This window comes from Bufo gargarizans, chromosome 5 (assembly GCF_014858855.1).
Source record: "Bufo gargarizans isolate SCDJY-AF-19 chromosome 5, ASM1485885v1, whole genome shotgun sequence".
In the NCBI taxonomy this organism is placed as follows: domain Eukaryota; kingdom Metazoa; phylum Chordata; class Amphibia; order Anura; family Bufonidae; genus Bufo; species Bufo gargarizans.
This window is the reverse complement of record NC_058084.1, coordinates 491,091,997-491,108,254: the sequence shown is the minus strand read 5'-3', so window position 1 is coordinate 491,108,254 and position 16,258 is coordinate 491,091,997. Positions and strand designations below refer to the sequence as shown.

The window sequence follows — 16,258 nt, the reverse complement described above, 5'->3', positions numbered from 1 at the left end:
TGATTATGTTTCTCAAGGTACATTATGCTGTCAATGGTTTGAAATTTTACTGTAGGCCACTGGACTACAGGCCACAAACATTAGGCATTCAACCGGACAGAAAAGTGATTATGTGACCAGAGGTATATTACACAGTCAACGGATATCAATTTCACTGCAGACCAGTACATATACAGGTCAAATGCATATGTTTAAAAGAATTACAAATATAAAATTGGATTAAAAACATGGCTAACGAAAAAACCCCTCTTGAAAAAAATAAAATAATGCTAATAGTTGAAATTCGATAACACATGGTCGTCACTGGTGTTAAATTCCTCCGAGGCCCCAACAATTATTCATTCACCTTACAGAAAAAAACAAGTAAGTATGTGGCTGGAGGTAGATTACACGGTCATTGGATATCAATTATACTGCAGGCCAGTGTATCATAGGCCCCAAAAATTATGCATTTATCGTACAGAAAAGATCAAGTGATTATGTGGCTGGAGGTCTATTAGATGGTCAATGGATATCAATTTTACTGAAGGCCAGTACAAATACAGGTCAAATACATATATTTAAAAGAACTAAAAATATAAAATTGGATTAAAAACATGGCTAACGAAATCCCCCCTCTTCAAAAAAACCTTAATGATAATAGTTGAAACACGTGATCGTCACAGGTGTTGAATTCCTCTGAGGCCCAAAACATTAGGCATTCAACGGACAGAAAAGGTATTTTATGCCGCTGTATTTACCTAAGACAGGGACTATTATTTGTTCTGGGTGGTGGCGGATATTTGTGAGCTGTCATGAGGAAATTCAATTAAACGTGGTCGACTCGTCACATGTGTTGAAATCCTCCGAGATTAATGCCTCATTCATTTTTAGAAATGTGAGGTAGACCACACTGTCGTGAGCTAGGCGAGGGCGCTTATCGATCACGATCCCCTCTGCTGTGCTGAACGTCCTTTCAGATAGGACACTGGTCAAATTGTGCCAGTTCTGGCCACAGGTCAAGCCTACACACCCAGTAGTCCAGAGGTTCCTTGCTTCTCAGAGCATCCACATTGGCCGTTAACCCGATGTAGTCAGACACCTGTCGGTCTAGGCTTCCCTGAGGCTGGATCTGGAGGGCGGCTGTCGATGGTTTGGCTGCAAGAATGATCTCATATCCGAAGTGACCAACACATCTTTAAACCGCCCTCTTTTCGCATGCGCTGTTGGATTGGTACCTGCAACTGTTTCTCAGTGAATGAAAATTCTTCTGCCAGCACCCGCAAAAGCAGAATGCAGCATTTCTCAAAGCAAGGCCTGGAAGTGGTGCATTCTGACAGCGCTCTGTGATGCTAGTAACATGTCTGCCATTTTGTGTTTGTACAGGGGGTCTAAGTACGTTGCCACCCAGTACTGGTCCTTGCCTCATATGCTTTTTATACGGGGTTCCCTCTTCAAACACTGGAGCATGAAGGCCCCCCATTTGCACTAAACTGGAAGCTGTGGAGTGGTCTGGTTCCTGCTAATCGTCCAGGATAATGTCATCTTCGGTCTCCTCCACCCAGCCACGGACAACACCAGGGATCCCAGAAAAGTCTAAAGCATGCTCTTCTTGCTCCTCCTCCGCCCTGGCACCATCCTCCACTGACTCCTCTTCAGACTCCTGTTTATTTGTCTCAGATGGAGTAGCCCCTCCTGGGAATTCATCCAGCATTGCGACTTCCTCATCTTCCCGCTCCTGCTCCTCAACGGCTTGATCAATGACACAACGCAATGCATGCTCCAGAAAGAAGGCGTATTGTACGATGTCACTGATGGTGCCCTGGCTGCAACTGACCAGTTTGGTGATCTCATCAAATGGGCGCAGAAGTCTGCATGCATTGCGCATGAGCAGCCACTGGTGCAGTGAAAAAAAAACAAGCTCCCCAGAACCTGTCCTGCCGCAGAGTTTTTACAGGTAGTTGTTAACTGAACATCAGCAAGGCGAGCCATGGCCGTGTAAGATCGCTGCATGACTAAGTTCAGGACGTGTGCCATGCACGGCACGTGTGTCATTTTGCCCTGTTTCAGCGTGCTCAGCAGATTGGTACCATTTTCACACACCACTTTACCAACTGCCAATTGAGTGGGGTTAGCCACTGATCGGCCTGTGACCGCAATGCTGAAAGGAGTGCAGGACCGGTGTGGTTCTTGGCTTCCAGGCACAACAGCCACAGCACAGTATAGTAACGTCTCACCTGGCACATCAAATAGGTTCTCGGGAGCTTGGCTAGCGCAGAGGAAGAGGCAGTAGCAGTAGAAAAGGAGGAATCAGCCGAGGAGGAGACGGAGGATGGAATAGGAGGAGGAAAAGAAGAGGCAGGCCTGCATGTAATCCATAGCGGTAACACCAAATCTGCAAGGTGCCACGGGTTGCATGCTTGACGGCCATCAGAAGGTTCACCCAGTGGGCAGTAAAAGTTATGTACCTTCCCTGTCCGTGTTTGCTAGACCACGTGTCTGTAGTCAGATGTATCTTGGCACCAATACTGTGTGCCAGAGATACATTCACTTGCTGCTGAACGTGGCCATATAGCTCAGGGATGCCCTTCTGGGAGAAATATTTCCTTCCAGGGACCTTCTATTGTGGTGTGCCAATAGCCACAAATTTTCTAAAGGCATCCGAGTCCACCAGTTTATATGGCAGTAGTTGGTGGGCTAGCAGTTCTGACAAGCCAGTGGTCAGCCGTTGGACAAGAGGGTTATCCGGCGTCATCATCTTTTTTTGCTTGAACATATGGGCCACGGAAGCCTGCCTTTTGCCAGATGAACGCGACGACGGCATGGTGGAAGGTGGAGTGGTGGACAAATGGGAGGAGAAGGAGAAAAGGCAGGACATGGAGCGCCAGGAGTGTGGCTTTGTGGGTTCTGACGGCGTTGCTCCCACTGGGCTCGGTGATGGGAGGCCAGGTGCGTTCTTAAGGTGGTCGTCCCTAGGCGAGTGTTGTGCTTACCGCTACTTATGCGTTCACAGCACAAGCTGCACGGCGAAAGGCCGCCGGACTAAAATTACTGCATGTCAGGCTTTTTAGTCCGGCGGCTTTCGCCGTGCACCGCCGTGCTGCGCCGGAGCTCCGCCCCCGTCCCCATTATAGTCAATGGGGACGGAGCGGCGGTCCGGTGGCACGGCAAAATAGCCGCAGGAAGGATCCGACATGGCGAACAGCCTGTCGGATCCGTCCTGCCGCAAGTGTGAAAGTAGCCTTAGTTATATATTGCTGCCCATCAGATGTACGGTGCCAAATTAATTTTTTTTCATAACTCGGACAGCCCCTTTGGCAGCCTATGCCTGCTGCAGCTCTGCTTCTTCACTCCACTGCTCCAGTCAGCCTGCTTCTGCCATTGGTCTGGCTGTAAGGACACACTCCTCTTTCCTCCTGCAGCAGGCCCGGTAACTAGAGTCCTATGTCTTCCCCTCACAGGCTTCAGTCTGCTTCCTGCCAGCAAGATCTTCTCCTCCCTGCTTATAGGGCACGTACATGCTCCATTTGGCCCTTAAAGGGTCAGTCTGCACACCCTAATTCTTCCCCAGGATAACTTCTAGGTATTTAAGACACATTCCCTCTGCTGCCTGACCTGACCAGGGCCTGATTACTGTATTGACCGCTTGCTGCATGCTATACCCATGGATTTGCTTGATGGATTTGCGCATATTCCGCCTGCTCTGATCGTGGCATGTCTATTACTATGGTTTTGGTTGACCCCTCCGTGGTCCACACCAGTGTCTCTGACCTGTGGATCAGCTGTCAACCACACCGGGTCTACTCCAGAAGGTAGTGGCCTGGTGGCTTCCCCCTGCAGTACATTGCAGAACCCTGAAATTGAGTTTAAAGGGGTTATCCGAGTTAATAGAAAAACTAAAAAAAACTCCATCAAGATATACATATAATTTGGTTAAGTTAGATTTCATCAAGTTAAAACCCATATGTACACCTTTTCATGGTTCTGTTATTGATGTGTTTACATGCTGAGGGGGCGTATAACAACAAAGCCTGAGCTCTGCCTCATGAATATTTCTGGGCGTGAACAATCTGACCTTTCCTTCACCCTGCTCGGCACTTTGAAAAAAAAATATGCATTGCAAGAACGGATCCGTCTATCCGCTTGTCATGCGGATGAACGAATCCGTGTGGCAGTCTTTTTCACAGTTTTCCCGGTCTGTGCATGTGCAGACAGGAAGGACGGATCCATCCTTCAGTTGTTTTCCAATGACTGACAGCATTTGTGGACGGATACGTCAAGAAATGCATTGCAAGAATGGATCTGTTTATCCACTTGTCATGAGGACGGACGGATCCCTCTCGCAGTCTTTTTCACAGTTTTCCCGGTCTGTGCATGCGTAGACTGGAAGGACGGATCCATCCTTCAGTTGTTTTGCAATGCCGGATCCGGCAGGCAGTTCCGTCGTCGGAACTGCTCGCCGGATCCACTGATCAGTGTGACAAGTGACAGTATTTGTAGACGGATCCAGGTGCGGATCCGTCTAGAAATGCATTGCGAGAACGGATCCATCTATCCACTTGTCATGCGGATGGACGGATCCCTCTGGCAGTCTATTTCATAGTTTTTCTGGTCTGTGTATGCGCAGACTGGAAGGACGGATCCGTCCTTCAGTTGTTTTGCAATGCGGGATCCGGCAGGCAATTCCGTCGTCAGAACTGCTCGCCGGATCACTATGCTGCAAGTGTGAAAGTAGACTTAGTCCTGCGACCTCTCGCCGTGCTGCGCCGGAGCTCCGCCCCTGTCCCTATTATAGTCAATGGGGACGGAGCGGCAGTCCAGCGGCACAGCCAAATAGCAGCAGGGCGGATCCTACAGGGTGAACAGCCTGTCGGATACGTCCTGCCGCTAGTGTGAAAATACACTTACGCTAGTGTGAAAGTACCATTAGCAGTATCTGTATCTAAGCAATATCTATATTATTCAAATATATATTCAATATAGATATTGCTTGTAAAGGGGGAATATTAATCACCAATATTTATGCAAATATTGATAATTAATATTCATAAATAGGAGGAGCCGTCTATTGATGACTCCGCCTATTTATACCTCAATATATCAATAACACAATACTTTCACTATACTTTACGCTAACCACTATGCTAGCTGCATGCGCCTTACTAAACTAACTATTGTTAATAACTACACGTTACACGGATAGTTGTACATAAAACACAGTATTTATTAATACCTAATACACTAAGCACGCAATACACTAACAATACAGCACTAAATATACAGTACTCAACTACACTACACGTTCACAAATTCCACCCATAAACTAACTATACAGTTCACACATACGAGTATTAGCAGCCCACCCACCTGGTTCTATATACTATCCCTATGGGGTACGACGAGGGTTAACGGGGTGTAAGCAGACCACAAACACAAACCGAATAGCGGACAGCGATGCAAGGGTTAATACCCTGTAACAGCAGGTTAGCAATTCAGCACTGCAAGGGTTAATACCTTGCAAGTGAGTGCTGAGGTACACAATGATGGGGGTGGAAATCAGGGAATCAGGGGTGAACGTTGGTGGGATAGGGTAGGTAAGGGTTAATCCAAGGGGAGCGATACTTAAGGTTAGCTGCTCGTTTGTCCAGGGGTTTGCTCATCCGTCCAGGGGTGTTCTCCTGGTGGGGGGCGGCACGGCTCTCCTCCTCAAAGCGCCGACTATGCTCTCCTTCAGGGGAGTCGGTGGGGGACCTCAGCCGGGGGGGGGGGGCGCTCTAACCCTGAGCGCCAATCGCGCTCTCCTTTAGGGTGGGCCGGTAGGGCTCTCCTTCCTGAACGCCGGTTGCGCTCCTTCAGAGGCGGGGGGGTGTCCGCTCCCTTCTGTTGAGTGCCGGGGCCGCCGGGTATTTATCCCAGGCGGCCCGCACTCCCGCACCGCCCACCAGGGGCTACGCACGCCTGCCCATCAGAGCCACGTGGGCCGGCGCAGTGATATGACGTCACTGCGCCGGCCCGCATGCGCACATCGGGGACGCGCTATGGGCTAACAGGCGGGAGAGGCCTTTGATCTCCCACATGTGTCACTCTGCATTCCGGCCAGCGAGATGTTCATTTCGCTGCCGGAATGCGCATAATAGAAGGAGAGGAGGCTTCTCCCTTCCTTCTATCATGCATAATTATCTCCAGCGGCGCTGGAGATAATTACAACAAAGGACTCAGATTCTGTTGAATCTGAGTCCTTTGAAGTCTTCAGGATGACCGGACCTTAGTCCGGTCATTCTGATGTAATCAACCAGATTGCATCTGTGTGAATGCTTGGGGCACATTCACACCGATGCACCTGGTTTCAGGTATAGGAAGGGGGGGGAATACACATATATATGTATATATATTATCAGGAGGACATATAAGGGGCATAGTTATATATGTATTCTAAGGGGGATTATAGATATATGTTATAAGGGACCACAGTCATATATATATACTAAGGGGGCACATATTTCCCACAGGGGCCACCATGAGCCTCTGTGGGTCACCATGGGCAGACGTGCGCAGATGCTGGGCACATCTGCGCACATCCTCCTATAAAGTGACCATTAATGCATGCATATATATCATACATGCCCGCACGTGTTTGCACGCATAAATGTATATATATGCATGCGTCTCAACCCTTCCTCAACATTGCTTAAATAAATATATATATTGGCGGCAGATATGGATTATATATAGCTGAATCCAAAAATAGGATTGACATTTATTTATTTTTTCCCAGGGGGTGTTCAATGTGTAATGTCTACAAGTGGGGGGGGACGGGGGGACGACAGGGCTGTAAGAACAGGGAACAGGGCTGTAAGAACGATCCATGTGTACAAACTGGCACCTCTAGCCCAGTGAGTGCAGGAGCGATAACATACCCTGCTGGTGGAGAAGAGGTCGCCTCGGCTCTGGTATGTACCACGCATGAGCGATTGCATACCATCGCCGAGGTATTGTGAGGAGAGCTGGAGAGGGGCGGGCACCAGAGGCTCTGACTTCTCGTTTACAGAGCCTGGCCATTCCCTCAAGCAGGGAGAAGCCTGTAAACGAGACGTCAGCACCAGAGTCGGCTTGCTGACGTCAGGGGTCACATGACCCAGAATTAAACTGGCCAAATGGGGAAAGATAGTTTATAGAAGTGATTTAAAGAAACTTTCAGTGAACTAGAATAAGAGTAATTAGAATAAATTTATTTAAGTCCGATAACCCCCTTTAAGGGTGAAAACCACAGGACTGCCAAGTTAATGCCCTTAGGATTAGTTCAAAGTCAAACCCGTTGGTTGGCGCAATGATTTGACACCCACATAAAAGAGAGCGAAAGAGAGAGAAAAAGAGAGCAAGGGAATTTATTTAACTCTAGTTCTGACCAGAAATACTATGGAGTGACAAAACATTTCTGATACTATTTTATAGCACAGACTTCTATTCTACAACATATAGTTTGGGTTCCATCTAACCCTATTACATTTGCTACACAAAAATTTACTGTTTACAAGCGGAGCCCCATAAAACAGAGCTTAGGACTGATATCCTTAACTCATTCGCTACCAGCGCCGTACATGTGCGGCCAATGTGAGCATCGGTAATTGCGCTGAACACTGTTAGCCTCGCTGACGAGGCTTTAAGTGTTCATGCTGCAATTCTTATTTTGGCCACCAGATGGCAGACCAGGATAAGAAATGAGCAACTTCTAGTTTAAATGTCATTTAAAAAATCTCTGATAGAACAAAATAAAAAAATAAAAAAAAACATTATTTATAGGCTCATAAATGAGCTTCAAAATCATCACAAAAAAAATAATTTCCAAAAAAATATATTAAAAAAATATATAAAAGTTTAAATCACCCCCTTTCCGTATAATTAAAAAATAAATACCTAAATAACAATAAATATAAACATCATGAGAATAATTGCAACCGAAAACACCCATATGATTAAAATATATAAAAATATTTCTAATACGGTGAATGGCGTAACGAAAAAAATTGCCATTTTTCATTACTTCTCTTACGCAAAAACTAATAATAAAAATAAAAATAATAATAATAAAATAATAATAAAATGCGATCAAAAACACACTCCAAAATGGTATCAATAAAAACTACAGATTATTCTGCAAAAAATAGGCCCCTGAACAGCTCAGTAGACATAAGTATAAAAAGTTATGGGGGTCAAAATATGGTGATGTAAAAGATTTTTGGGGATCAAACCTTACATTTATTTTTACACTATTTAGACATAAAAAACCTACACATATGGGTGATTGTTGTAATCATACTGACCCAGAGAATGAAGGGCATGGGTCAGTTTTGCCGTAAACGAAATGTCTTTGGAACAAAACCCGTAAAACGGTGGAGGAATTGCTTTTTTTTTTTCAATTCCACCCCATTTGGAATTTTGTTTACCACTTCCTACTACATAATTAATGGTGGCATTAGAAAGTACAACCTGTCCCACAAAAAATAAGCCCTATACAGATATGTGACCGGAAATATAAAAAAGTTATGGCTCAAGGAAAGTAGGGAATTAAAATGAAAACGCAAAAATGAAAAAACCTCTGGTAGCCTAAGGGTTAAAAGGAAATTTATATGACTTCCTTTTTTCTAAACAAGGCATCTATCGGTTTAGGTATGTCACAGTCTTATTTCAGAAGCAAAGCATTCTAAACGTCAAGGTTTTTTTACACTCAAGTCAATTTCAGAAATCATGCTGTTGCCTGAAGACTATGAAATTACTCCCAGCACATATTACTACCCTGTAAGTATGTCTAAATACAGTACATTTTAGAGTATTTCAAAATATAGAAGTTATAATATAGGTCTGAAAAGTATAAGAAGAATGTTACAAAGCAAAAAATTGCCTATGGTTTGCTGTGCAATTTCAGTAGAAATTTGAGTAATTTGCTAGAAATGTTTTTTCCCTTTCCTTTTCTTTCTTATTATGGATATATTTGTCATATGATAAATTGTAGATGCTCTAAATGTTAGTGCCTCCCAATGTATACCACAGCTTTGGTGTGTATAAAGCTATACAGATCTTTATTTTTATCACATTTTTCTAAAATTGTTCCCCACATGAGACCTACAACCAGCATTGATTTTCGTCCACCGCCACCTATCCTCACAGAAGAAAGTAATACAAAGTTATTTGCAATGTTATATATTTTTTATTAAAATTATTATTAGGTGTACATTTTCTCTTATTACTTTAAATATTTAGTCATTTTATTATTACAACTTTTTGTGTAGATTTTTTTTCATATAATCAAATATTTGGCAATTTATTTGGAAAGAAAATGAAAGGGCAGAATGTGATAAAAGTGGATTGGACATTGTATGCAAGCAAAAAAAGATATAAAAATAGAAGAGATAGAATCAAGGGAAGAGTTTCTCCTTAGTGCACTACCAAGTGGAAAAAAATCCTTAGGCTAGTACAACATGGAGATAAGAAGTTGTCCATGAACTGTAGGACAATGCAACTTCAATAAAAACTAAAATAAAAAAAATAACAAGAGAAAAAAATAACTGTTAATTTTTTGGCAATTGTCACAAGGCACCTTGAAGCTGTGGCACAATTGCAATTTTACCACTATTCTTGGGCAATGTTGTGTCACCATGTAGCTCTGAACTTACAAGCTGCAATCACAAAGGGCAGATGCCTTTGTACACCCAGGTCCAGGGTACCCACTAAAGAGATAAAGCACAGGGCTTTGGATAAATTGGAGATTGGAGTTAACAATGGGACTTGCTTTAAATTCTTCAATTTCAAAATAATGTTGTCCTTTGTACTGGATTGAATGATAACATAGTAGGACACCAAGCTTTAACCTCTTCCTTACCCTGACCTATACAGATTTATTTTTATACTCAAAGCTGCCTTGGTTTATTGGTGGCTGACATATTCTGAAAGATCTGCTTGAGGGCTTGTTCACACGACCGTTTGGCTTTTTCAGTGTTTTGCGGGCCGTTCTTAACGGATCCGTTTTTCAATTTTTTGTTTCTGGTTCCATAACGTTTTTCTGTTCCATTTTTCCGTATGGAATATACAGTATACAGTAATTACATAGAAAAAATTGGGCTTGGCATAACATTTTTAATAGATAGTTCCGCAAAAACTGAACAGATACGGAAGACATACGGAGTACATTCCGTATGTGTTCCGTTTTTTTTGTGGACCCATTGACTTGAATCGAGCCACGGAACATGATTTGCAGGCAATAATAGGACATGTTCTATCTTTGAACGGAACGGAAAAATGGAAATATGGAAACGGAATGCATACAGAGTACATTCCGTTTATTTATTTTTTTGCCGAACTATTGAAATGAATGGTTCCATATACGGACCGTATACGGAACTCAAACAACGGCCCGTATACAGAATGCAAAAAACGTTCGTGTGAGCGAGCCCTGAAGCTGAAACTACTGTGGTGAACATTTATATACTAAGCCAATAGCATGACCTTTGAAACAGAACCATGAACAGAGGTTTTAGATGTTGGATTCTATATGAAATTGACAGAAGAAAAATTGTGGCTTGCTCCATTTGATGCCATAGGTATAGATTGCGTCTAGGGAAAAAGATTCACCATAAACTTCATTGGAGCCTGAATAGCAGTGCACACAGGCTATATCATTTCATATTGGTTCATTGAACAGGCTCTTCCAGGTGCATTAGCTCTGAGTGTATTTATGTACATGGTGTACCCACCATGGAGGCAGACCAAGTGACTGCTATAGGAGCCGACAAAAGCAGCAAGGTGCTTAACTGCTTCTCTTGTTCATTTTCCAGCAGCCACCACTAGGGGACCTCAGTCAAATGAAATTACAGTATTTATAGCTTCCATTGATATCAATAGTAACTGTACAAATCCCTATGCACTTAGCTTCCCCTAGTGTTGGCTGCAGCCACTCAGTTCTATAATATACTGTGTGAAGGGAAGCAGGTGATTTATCAATATATTTATGCCTGTTTTCTAGTGGAAATACATAAGGGGTAATTTATCATTTGAGTCTGTTTTGTCTTTCAAGTCTGGCTTTGCTTTCTGTGTCTCCACCAAATTTGTGAAATGGTGCATCTTAATAATATATTTGTCATGAGTGTAATGTGGTTTACACCTTAAGGCTACATGCATACGAACGTATGGTGGTTTGCTGTGGTTTCTGGTTACCCCTGACCTGATTTGGTACCTCCCTGTTTGGTTCTGATGCGGTTAACCTCCCCTGGTCGGTTCCTGGGTGGGTCCTTTCAGGTGCGCTCGTTAGGCTTCTATTTCTGCCTTTGAGTGTGGAGTGTGGAGGTCAGTTTGTTCTGTCTTGTCTTGTTGGTGTTTTACCCTTCTTCTCTGGTCAGTCTGTTCTGTCTTGTGGGTGTTTCACCCTTCTGCTCTGTCTAGTCTGTCTGTCTACGTTTGTCTTGCCTGGTTTTGCCATTTGCTGCTGACCCAAGGGGTCCTTGCATCTACACCTCAGTGTGTTCCACCTGGTTTTGTATTGTTGTCTTCTGGCCCTGTACCTTGCCTTGTATCTGCCCTGTATCTGTATAGCCTAGCAGAGCTTTTCTGTGTCTGATCTCTGTATCTGTATAGCCTAGCAGAGCTTATCTGCGTATAATCAATGTTCCTGTTATTGTCTGTCTGGCAGTCCTTACTGCTTCTGGTGTTCTGTTCATGTCTGTCCATGTCCGCATTCGGAAAAGAGTGTTCCTGTGTTCCCCGGAGAGGGAATGTCCATTTTCTGTCTATGTGCAACTCTTCCTGGGACTGTCTTGCTTCTATTGCTTGGGCGCAGGTACTTGCTTCTGTCCCTTTCTTCCTGCCTGTCTGTGGACTCAATGTACTGTCGGTACCTTGTCTGGTATCTCCTTGCCACCTGTTCCTGCTGCCACTGATTCGGTTTACTCTCTGCAGTAGCTCCTGGCAACTACCCTAAAGGCCCAAGCCTATCCTCACCCTCTGAGGCTCTAGTGAAGACCAAGTAGCTGCTTAGTTATGCCCCTCCAGAGTATTGCTAGTCAGTGGCACAGTGGGTTCTCACCCACCGATCCGTTTCAGTACATTGATGTCTTCTGTTATAGTCATTGTTAGGTGTCTTGGTTCCTTTGTATTAAGTTATGTGTTCCGTGGGGGCCTTCGGCACATAACAACTGGTCAGTTTTGCCACATAGGGAAAGCTGTAGGGGCAAAACCAGAATTGTGTTTTTTCTTTTCCCAATTCCATCCCATTTGGATTTTTTTCCCCACTTCCCACGACATTGTATGCCATAGTAAATGGTGGCATTAGAAAGTCCATCTTATCCCACAAAAAAACAAGCCTTCATATGGCTATGTGAATAGAATTTTATTTATTTTTTTATGTACGGCTTCATGAAGACAGGGAAGAAAAATTAAAATGCAAAATCGAAAAAACCTCCGGTATTTAAGGAGTTAATATACAGCTAAAATGTAGCACATGGACATAAATATATTAACATCTGTGATTTGGATGTTTTCTGCAGCCTAGACATGGATATTGTCATAAATGTATTGCCACCTTACCAACTGGCAATTTGGCCAGACATCCAAGGAAGCTGTGTTTTAGATCAGGTGTATAAAGTACACCTGGGTAAGAGCTGGCGTGAGATGCAACTTTTTTGCGACATTTTGAAAAGTTGCAACACATAAATGAGCCATAATCCCGTTCTAACCTAATGTTCTCAACTCGAAAATGTTACTTATGAAGAACTGGCAAAGGGAAGCGAAAGTTGTAAATACCAGCAAAAAGTCACAAAAACGCATTTAACGACTTTTTTAGACGGAAAAAAACAGGCCTCCCTGGCTTCATAAATGTTCCCCAAAATGTTGCAAATTTAACTAAATGTTGCGGAAAATGTTGCAGCTGCCATGACTTTTTTAGACTACAAAACAGATGTATCCGATGTGTTAAATGTCCCCCGTAGCATTAATAATGAGTACCATATGTATGAAGCACCTGTTCCACTTTTTCCCCCCAATTTTTTCATTTATTTATTAGAAATAAAAAAAATAAAAAAAGGAAATTCATCAGGAAGTCATTCCTTATTGTCTGGGCGTGTTTGACACACACAGAGCTATTGAAGCACCAGGAGGCTGGCTAATGTGGTTTGAGCACTGCTCCAATGACTCCTCCACACTGATACCCCCTCTCCTTCAAATCACGCCCTCCTCCCTTTAGATAGACAGCACTTCAAGCTGACTGCACCGCCACTTCCAGGTTCAGTGACATGAATGGCGCATGAGCAGTTGCATCTTCGCTCATCGAGATGAAGCTGAAGATGTTCTACACAGTGGACGAGCAGTTGTGAAATATCAGTGCTAGACCAGAGGTCTAGTGCTGTCAATCTAAAGGGAATGGGGGTGTCAGTATGGAGCACAGGGGTATCACTGGGCAGGTGACAGAACTGCTTTAAAATCTACATAAAATATTAAGCAGATCTATAAACTCTTGTCTTTATGGCCGTTTTACAAAGGCCAAGGATCAGGACAATTATCAGGAATGAACATTTGCATGCATACTCTCTACTGGCCAGTGTAAAGACAATGCTGATCACCAGGCAAAGAAGCAAACGCATGTTTGTTGGGTGAACACAGTTTCCATGCAGCACCTAAAATCACCCTCTGTTGGCAGCAATGGACTGTCTACAAACAACGGAACCATATGGGAATGACCATGTATAGGGGACCTTAGAAGTTGAACTGATTGACGATACACAATGTTTTCTTCTCTGCTCATGTACAAAAATTAGATTCAGAATTCTAATTTTAATATGATATAAAGGGGAATTTCTAGGCAGTTTGTTAATGACTTATTCAATTGTTTCTCTAGGACTATACACCGACCAATTTGGATACTTCGCCTTGTGAGCCAACTGAGACATGTCTGAGATATTTCCTTCCTGCGATCTTGACCATTGTATTTCTGTTGGATCTGATGGGAAATGGATTTGTGATAATCATACTGATGAGCAGGCGAACCTCCTGGCATCTTGCAGATTACTATCTATTCCAGTTGGCCTTGTCGGACCTCCTTCTTGGTCTCACACTACCATTTTGGGCTGTCCAGTATGGCTATGGTTGGTTGTTTGGTCACGTTCCTTGTAAGATATTGGGGGCTCTTTTCAACATAAATATGTATAGTAGTATTTTACTGCTAGTTTGTATTAGTTTGAGTCGTTATTTCTCTATTGTCCATGCCAAGGAGCTTCATAAAAAGCAGCGTCCCATCCACATGATCCTAATGTGTATTTTTGTCTGGGGAGTATCTTTTTTATTATCTTGGCATGAGTTTTATTTTCGGGAAGTTGGTAACACATTGTCCGATAAAGTGATCTGCTTATATAACTTTAACCCAGAACTTTCAAACTCATTGAGAATTGCATTACAACTTACTGAACTTACAATTGCTTTCCTTATCCCAATGACATTCATGTTGTTCTTCTACTCTCGAATATTCTGTACTCTTCAAGCGTCCAGATTAAACCCCTCTAAAAGATCTCAGTTAGTAATTGTTGTTCTCCTACTTGTTTTCTTCTTCTGCTGGGCACCATATAAATCTTTGCAGCTAATCGATGCTCTTCAAAGAATGGGTTACATTGACCGGAACTGCCATTTTGAAAAGATGTTAGACATTGGCCTTGAGGTTACTGAAATACTGGGTCTTTCTCATGTCTGCATAAACCCAATTATATATGCCTTTGTTGGAGTAAAATTTAGGAAAGAAATGTTTAGGATTTTCAAGAGGTTATCTAATCAGGTTACAAATTCCAATGTGGTTCCATCCAGGGAAGGAACAATCTTTACTGATCCTTCATACTCCAAAATAATGTAATCTCAAGTTATAGGAGGTATGAAATCTCTATAGTTTATATTAGGCCAGACTTTCATTCTCAGTGGCTGGCAGATTTTCCTGAATGATGCCTACCCTTAAAGTGGCTACATTAGATTATAACATTTTTCAGATATAGTGCCAGTTTTGCCATAGGCTACGTTTAGTGCTGCAGTTTATCTCCATTCACCTGCAATAAGTTGCAATGCCAGACACAGTACATGGACAAGAAAGATACTACTTCTGGCAAAAGCTGATCTTTCTCTAAGGGTTCTTTCACATCAGCGCTATTTATTTCTGTTCTTTTCTGTTATAGGAGCAGAAGAACTAAATTAACGGAAGAGCTGTACTCGATACATAGCTGACAGGTGTGGACCTAACAGATCCCACTATAATGGGATCCAGAACATTTTTTAGCAGAGAAAAAAGTCCTGCATGCAGGGCTTTTCTTTCTGCTGTTTTTGACAAACTCTGGAGCCCTGAAACAGATGTGAACGCAACTTCTTATAGGGATGGTTCCTCTCGATAATAACTTTAAATTGTCCACAGTCCCCCCCCCCCCCAGTCAAAATAAAGTATTGCTCCCTGAAATTAGTGAGCTTTCCATGTAAATGAATAGACGTACCAGGTCCTACATAGTCAGAAATACTCTTTATATTTGCAGACAAGGGTCCAAATTTGGGCATCACCTCTTTATGATATCAGAGTTCCCTAACAGGATGTTTTTACTCTTTTAATTGTCTCTTTCTGTCCAATAATATGGAAAACCTATAATCCAATGCTAGTCTGAGTCTGCTAGTGGCCATTTAGTGCATGTTCCTATGGGCTGGAGATACTACTTTTCTGCTGCTTGTGGGTGAAAAATCAGAAGCATTTAGAGAAGCAGCAAGGTAGATGAGATTTTACAAATCTCATCTAGAAAGTATCTGGCGTGGAAACAGAGGCGTACATAGGAATCACTGGGCCCCATAGCAAAAATCTGAATTGGGCCCCTTAACCCCGCCCACTACCCACCATGGCCCCTCCCACTTCCTGACTTTGCTCCTCCCATGCCACACCCCCATTAAATAAATTTATACATGACCTACAGAAACTGTTAGGGGTTTCCTGGGGGTGACCTGTCACATGGGATATCTGCTGCAGCCTGCAGGTCTCCTTATTTGGGGTGCCATGTTAGGCTACTTTCACACTTGCGTTCGGGTCTCCGCTTGTGAGTTCCGTTTGAAGGCTCTCACAAGCGGCACCGAACGGATCCGTCCAGCCCTAATGCATTCTGAGTGGATGCGGATCCGCTCAGAATGCATCAGTATGGCTCCGTCTGTCCTCCGCTCAGCAGGCGGACACTTGAACAGGGGGACGGATCCGTTTGAAGTTGACACAGTATGGCTCAATTTTCAAACG

General features: G+C 43.3%; 1 protein-coding gene across 1 annotated transcript; it reads left to right on the top strand.

The window, feature by feature from the left end:
• Positions 1 to 10,728: 10,728 nt before the first annotated feature.
• Positions 10,729 to 14,860, top strand: LOC122939546 (C-X-C chemokine receptor type 3-like). The gene is made up of 2 exons (XM_044295612.1): positions 10,729 to 10,776; positions 13,859 to 14,860. The coding sequence occupies exons 1-2, from the start codon at positions 10,729 to 10,731 to the stop codon at positions 14,858 to 14,860; spliced, it is 1,050 nt and encodes a 349-aa protein (XP_044151547.1).
• Positions 14,861 to 16,258: the final 1,398 nt, after the last annotated feature.

What these genes read in the sequence shown, in the direction of transcription:
- LOC122939546 (XM_044295612.1), top strand. Translation starts at nt 10,729, where the DNA reads ATGGAGGCAGACCAAGTGACTGCTATAGGAGCCGACAAAAGCAGCAAG. An exon ending in GAGCCGACAAAAGCAGCAAG is followed by an intron (nt 10,777 to 13,858) that starts GTGCTTAACTGC and finishes TTGTTTCTCTAG; the next exon opens with GACTATACACCGACCAATTT.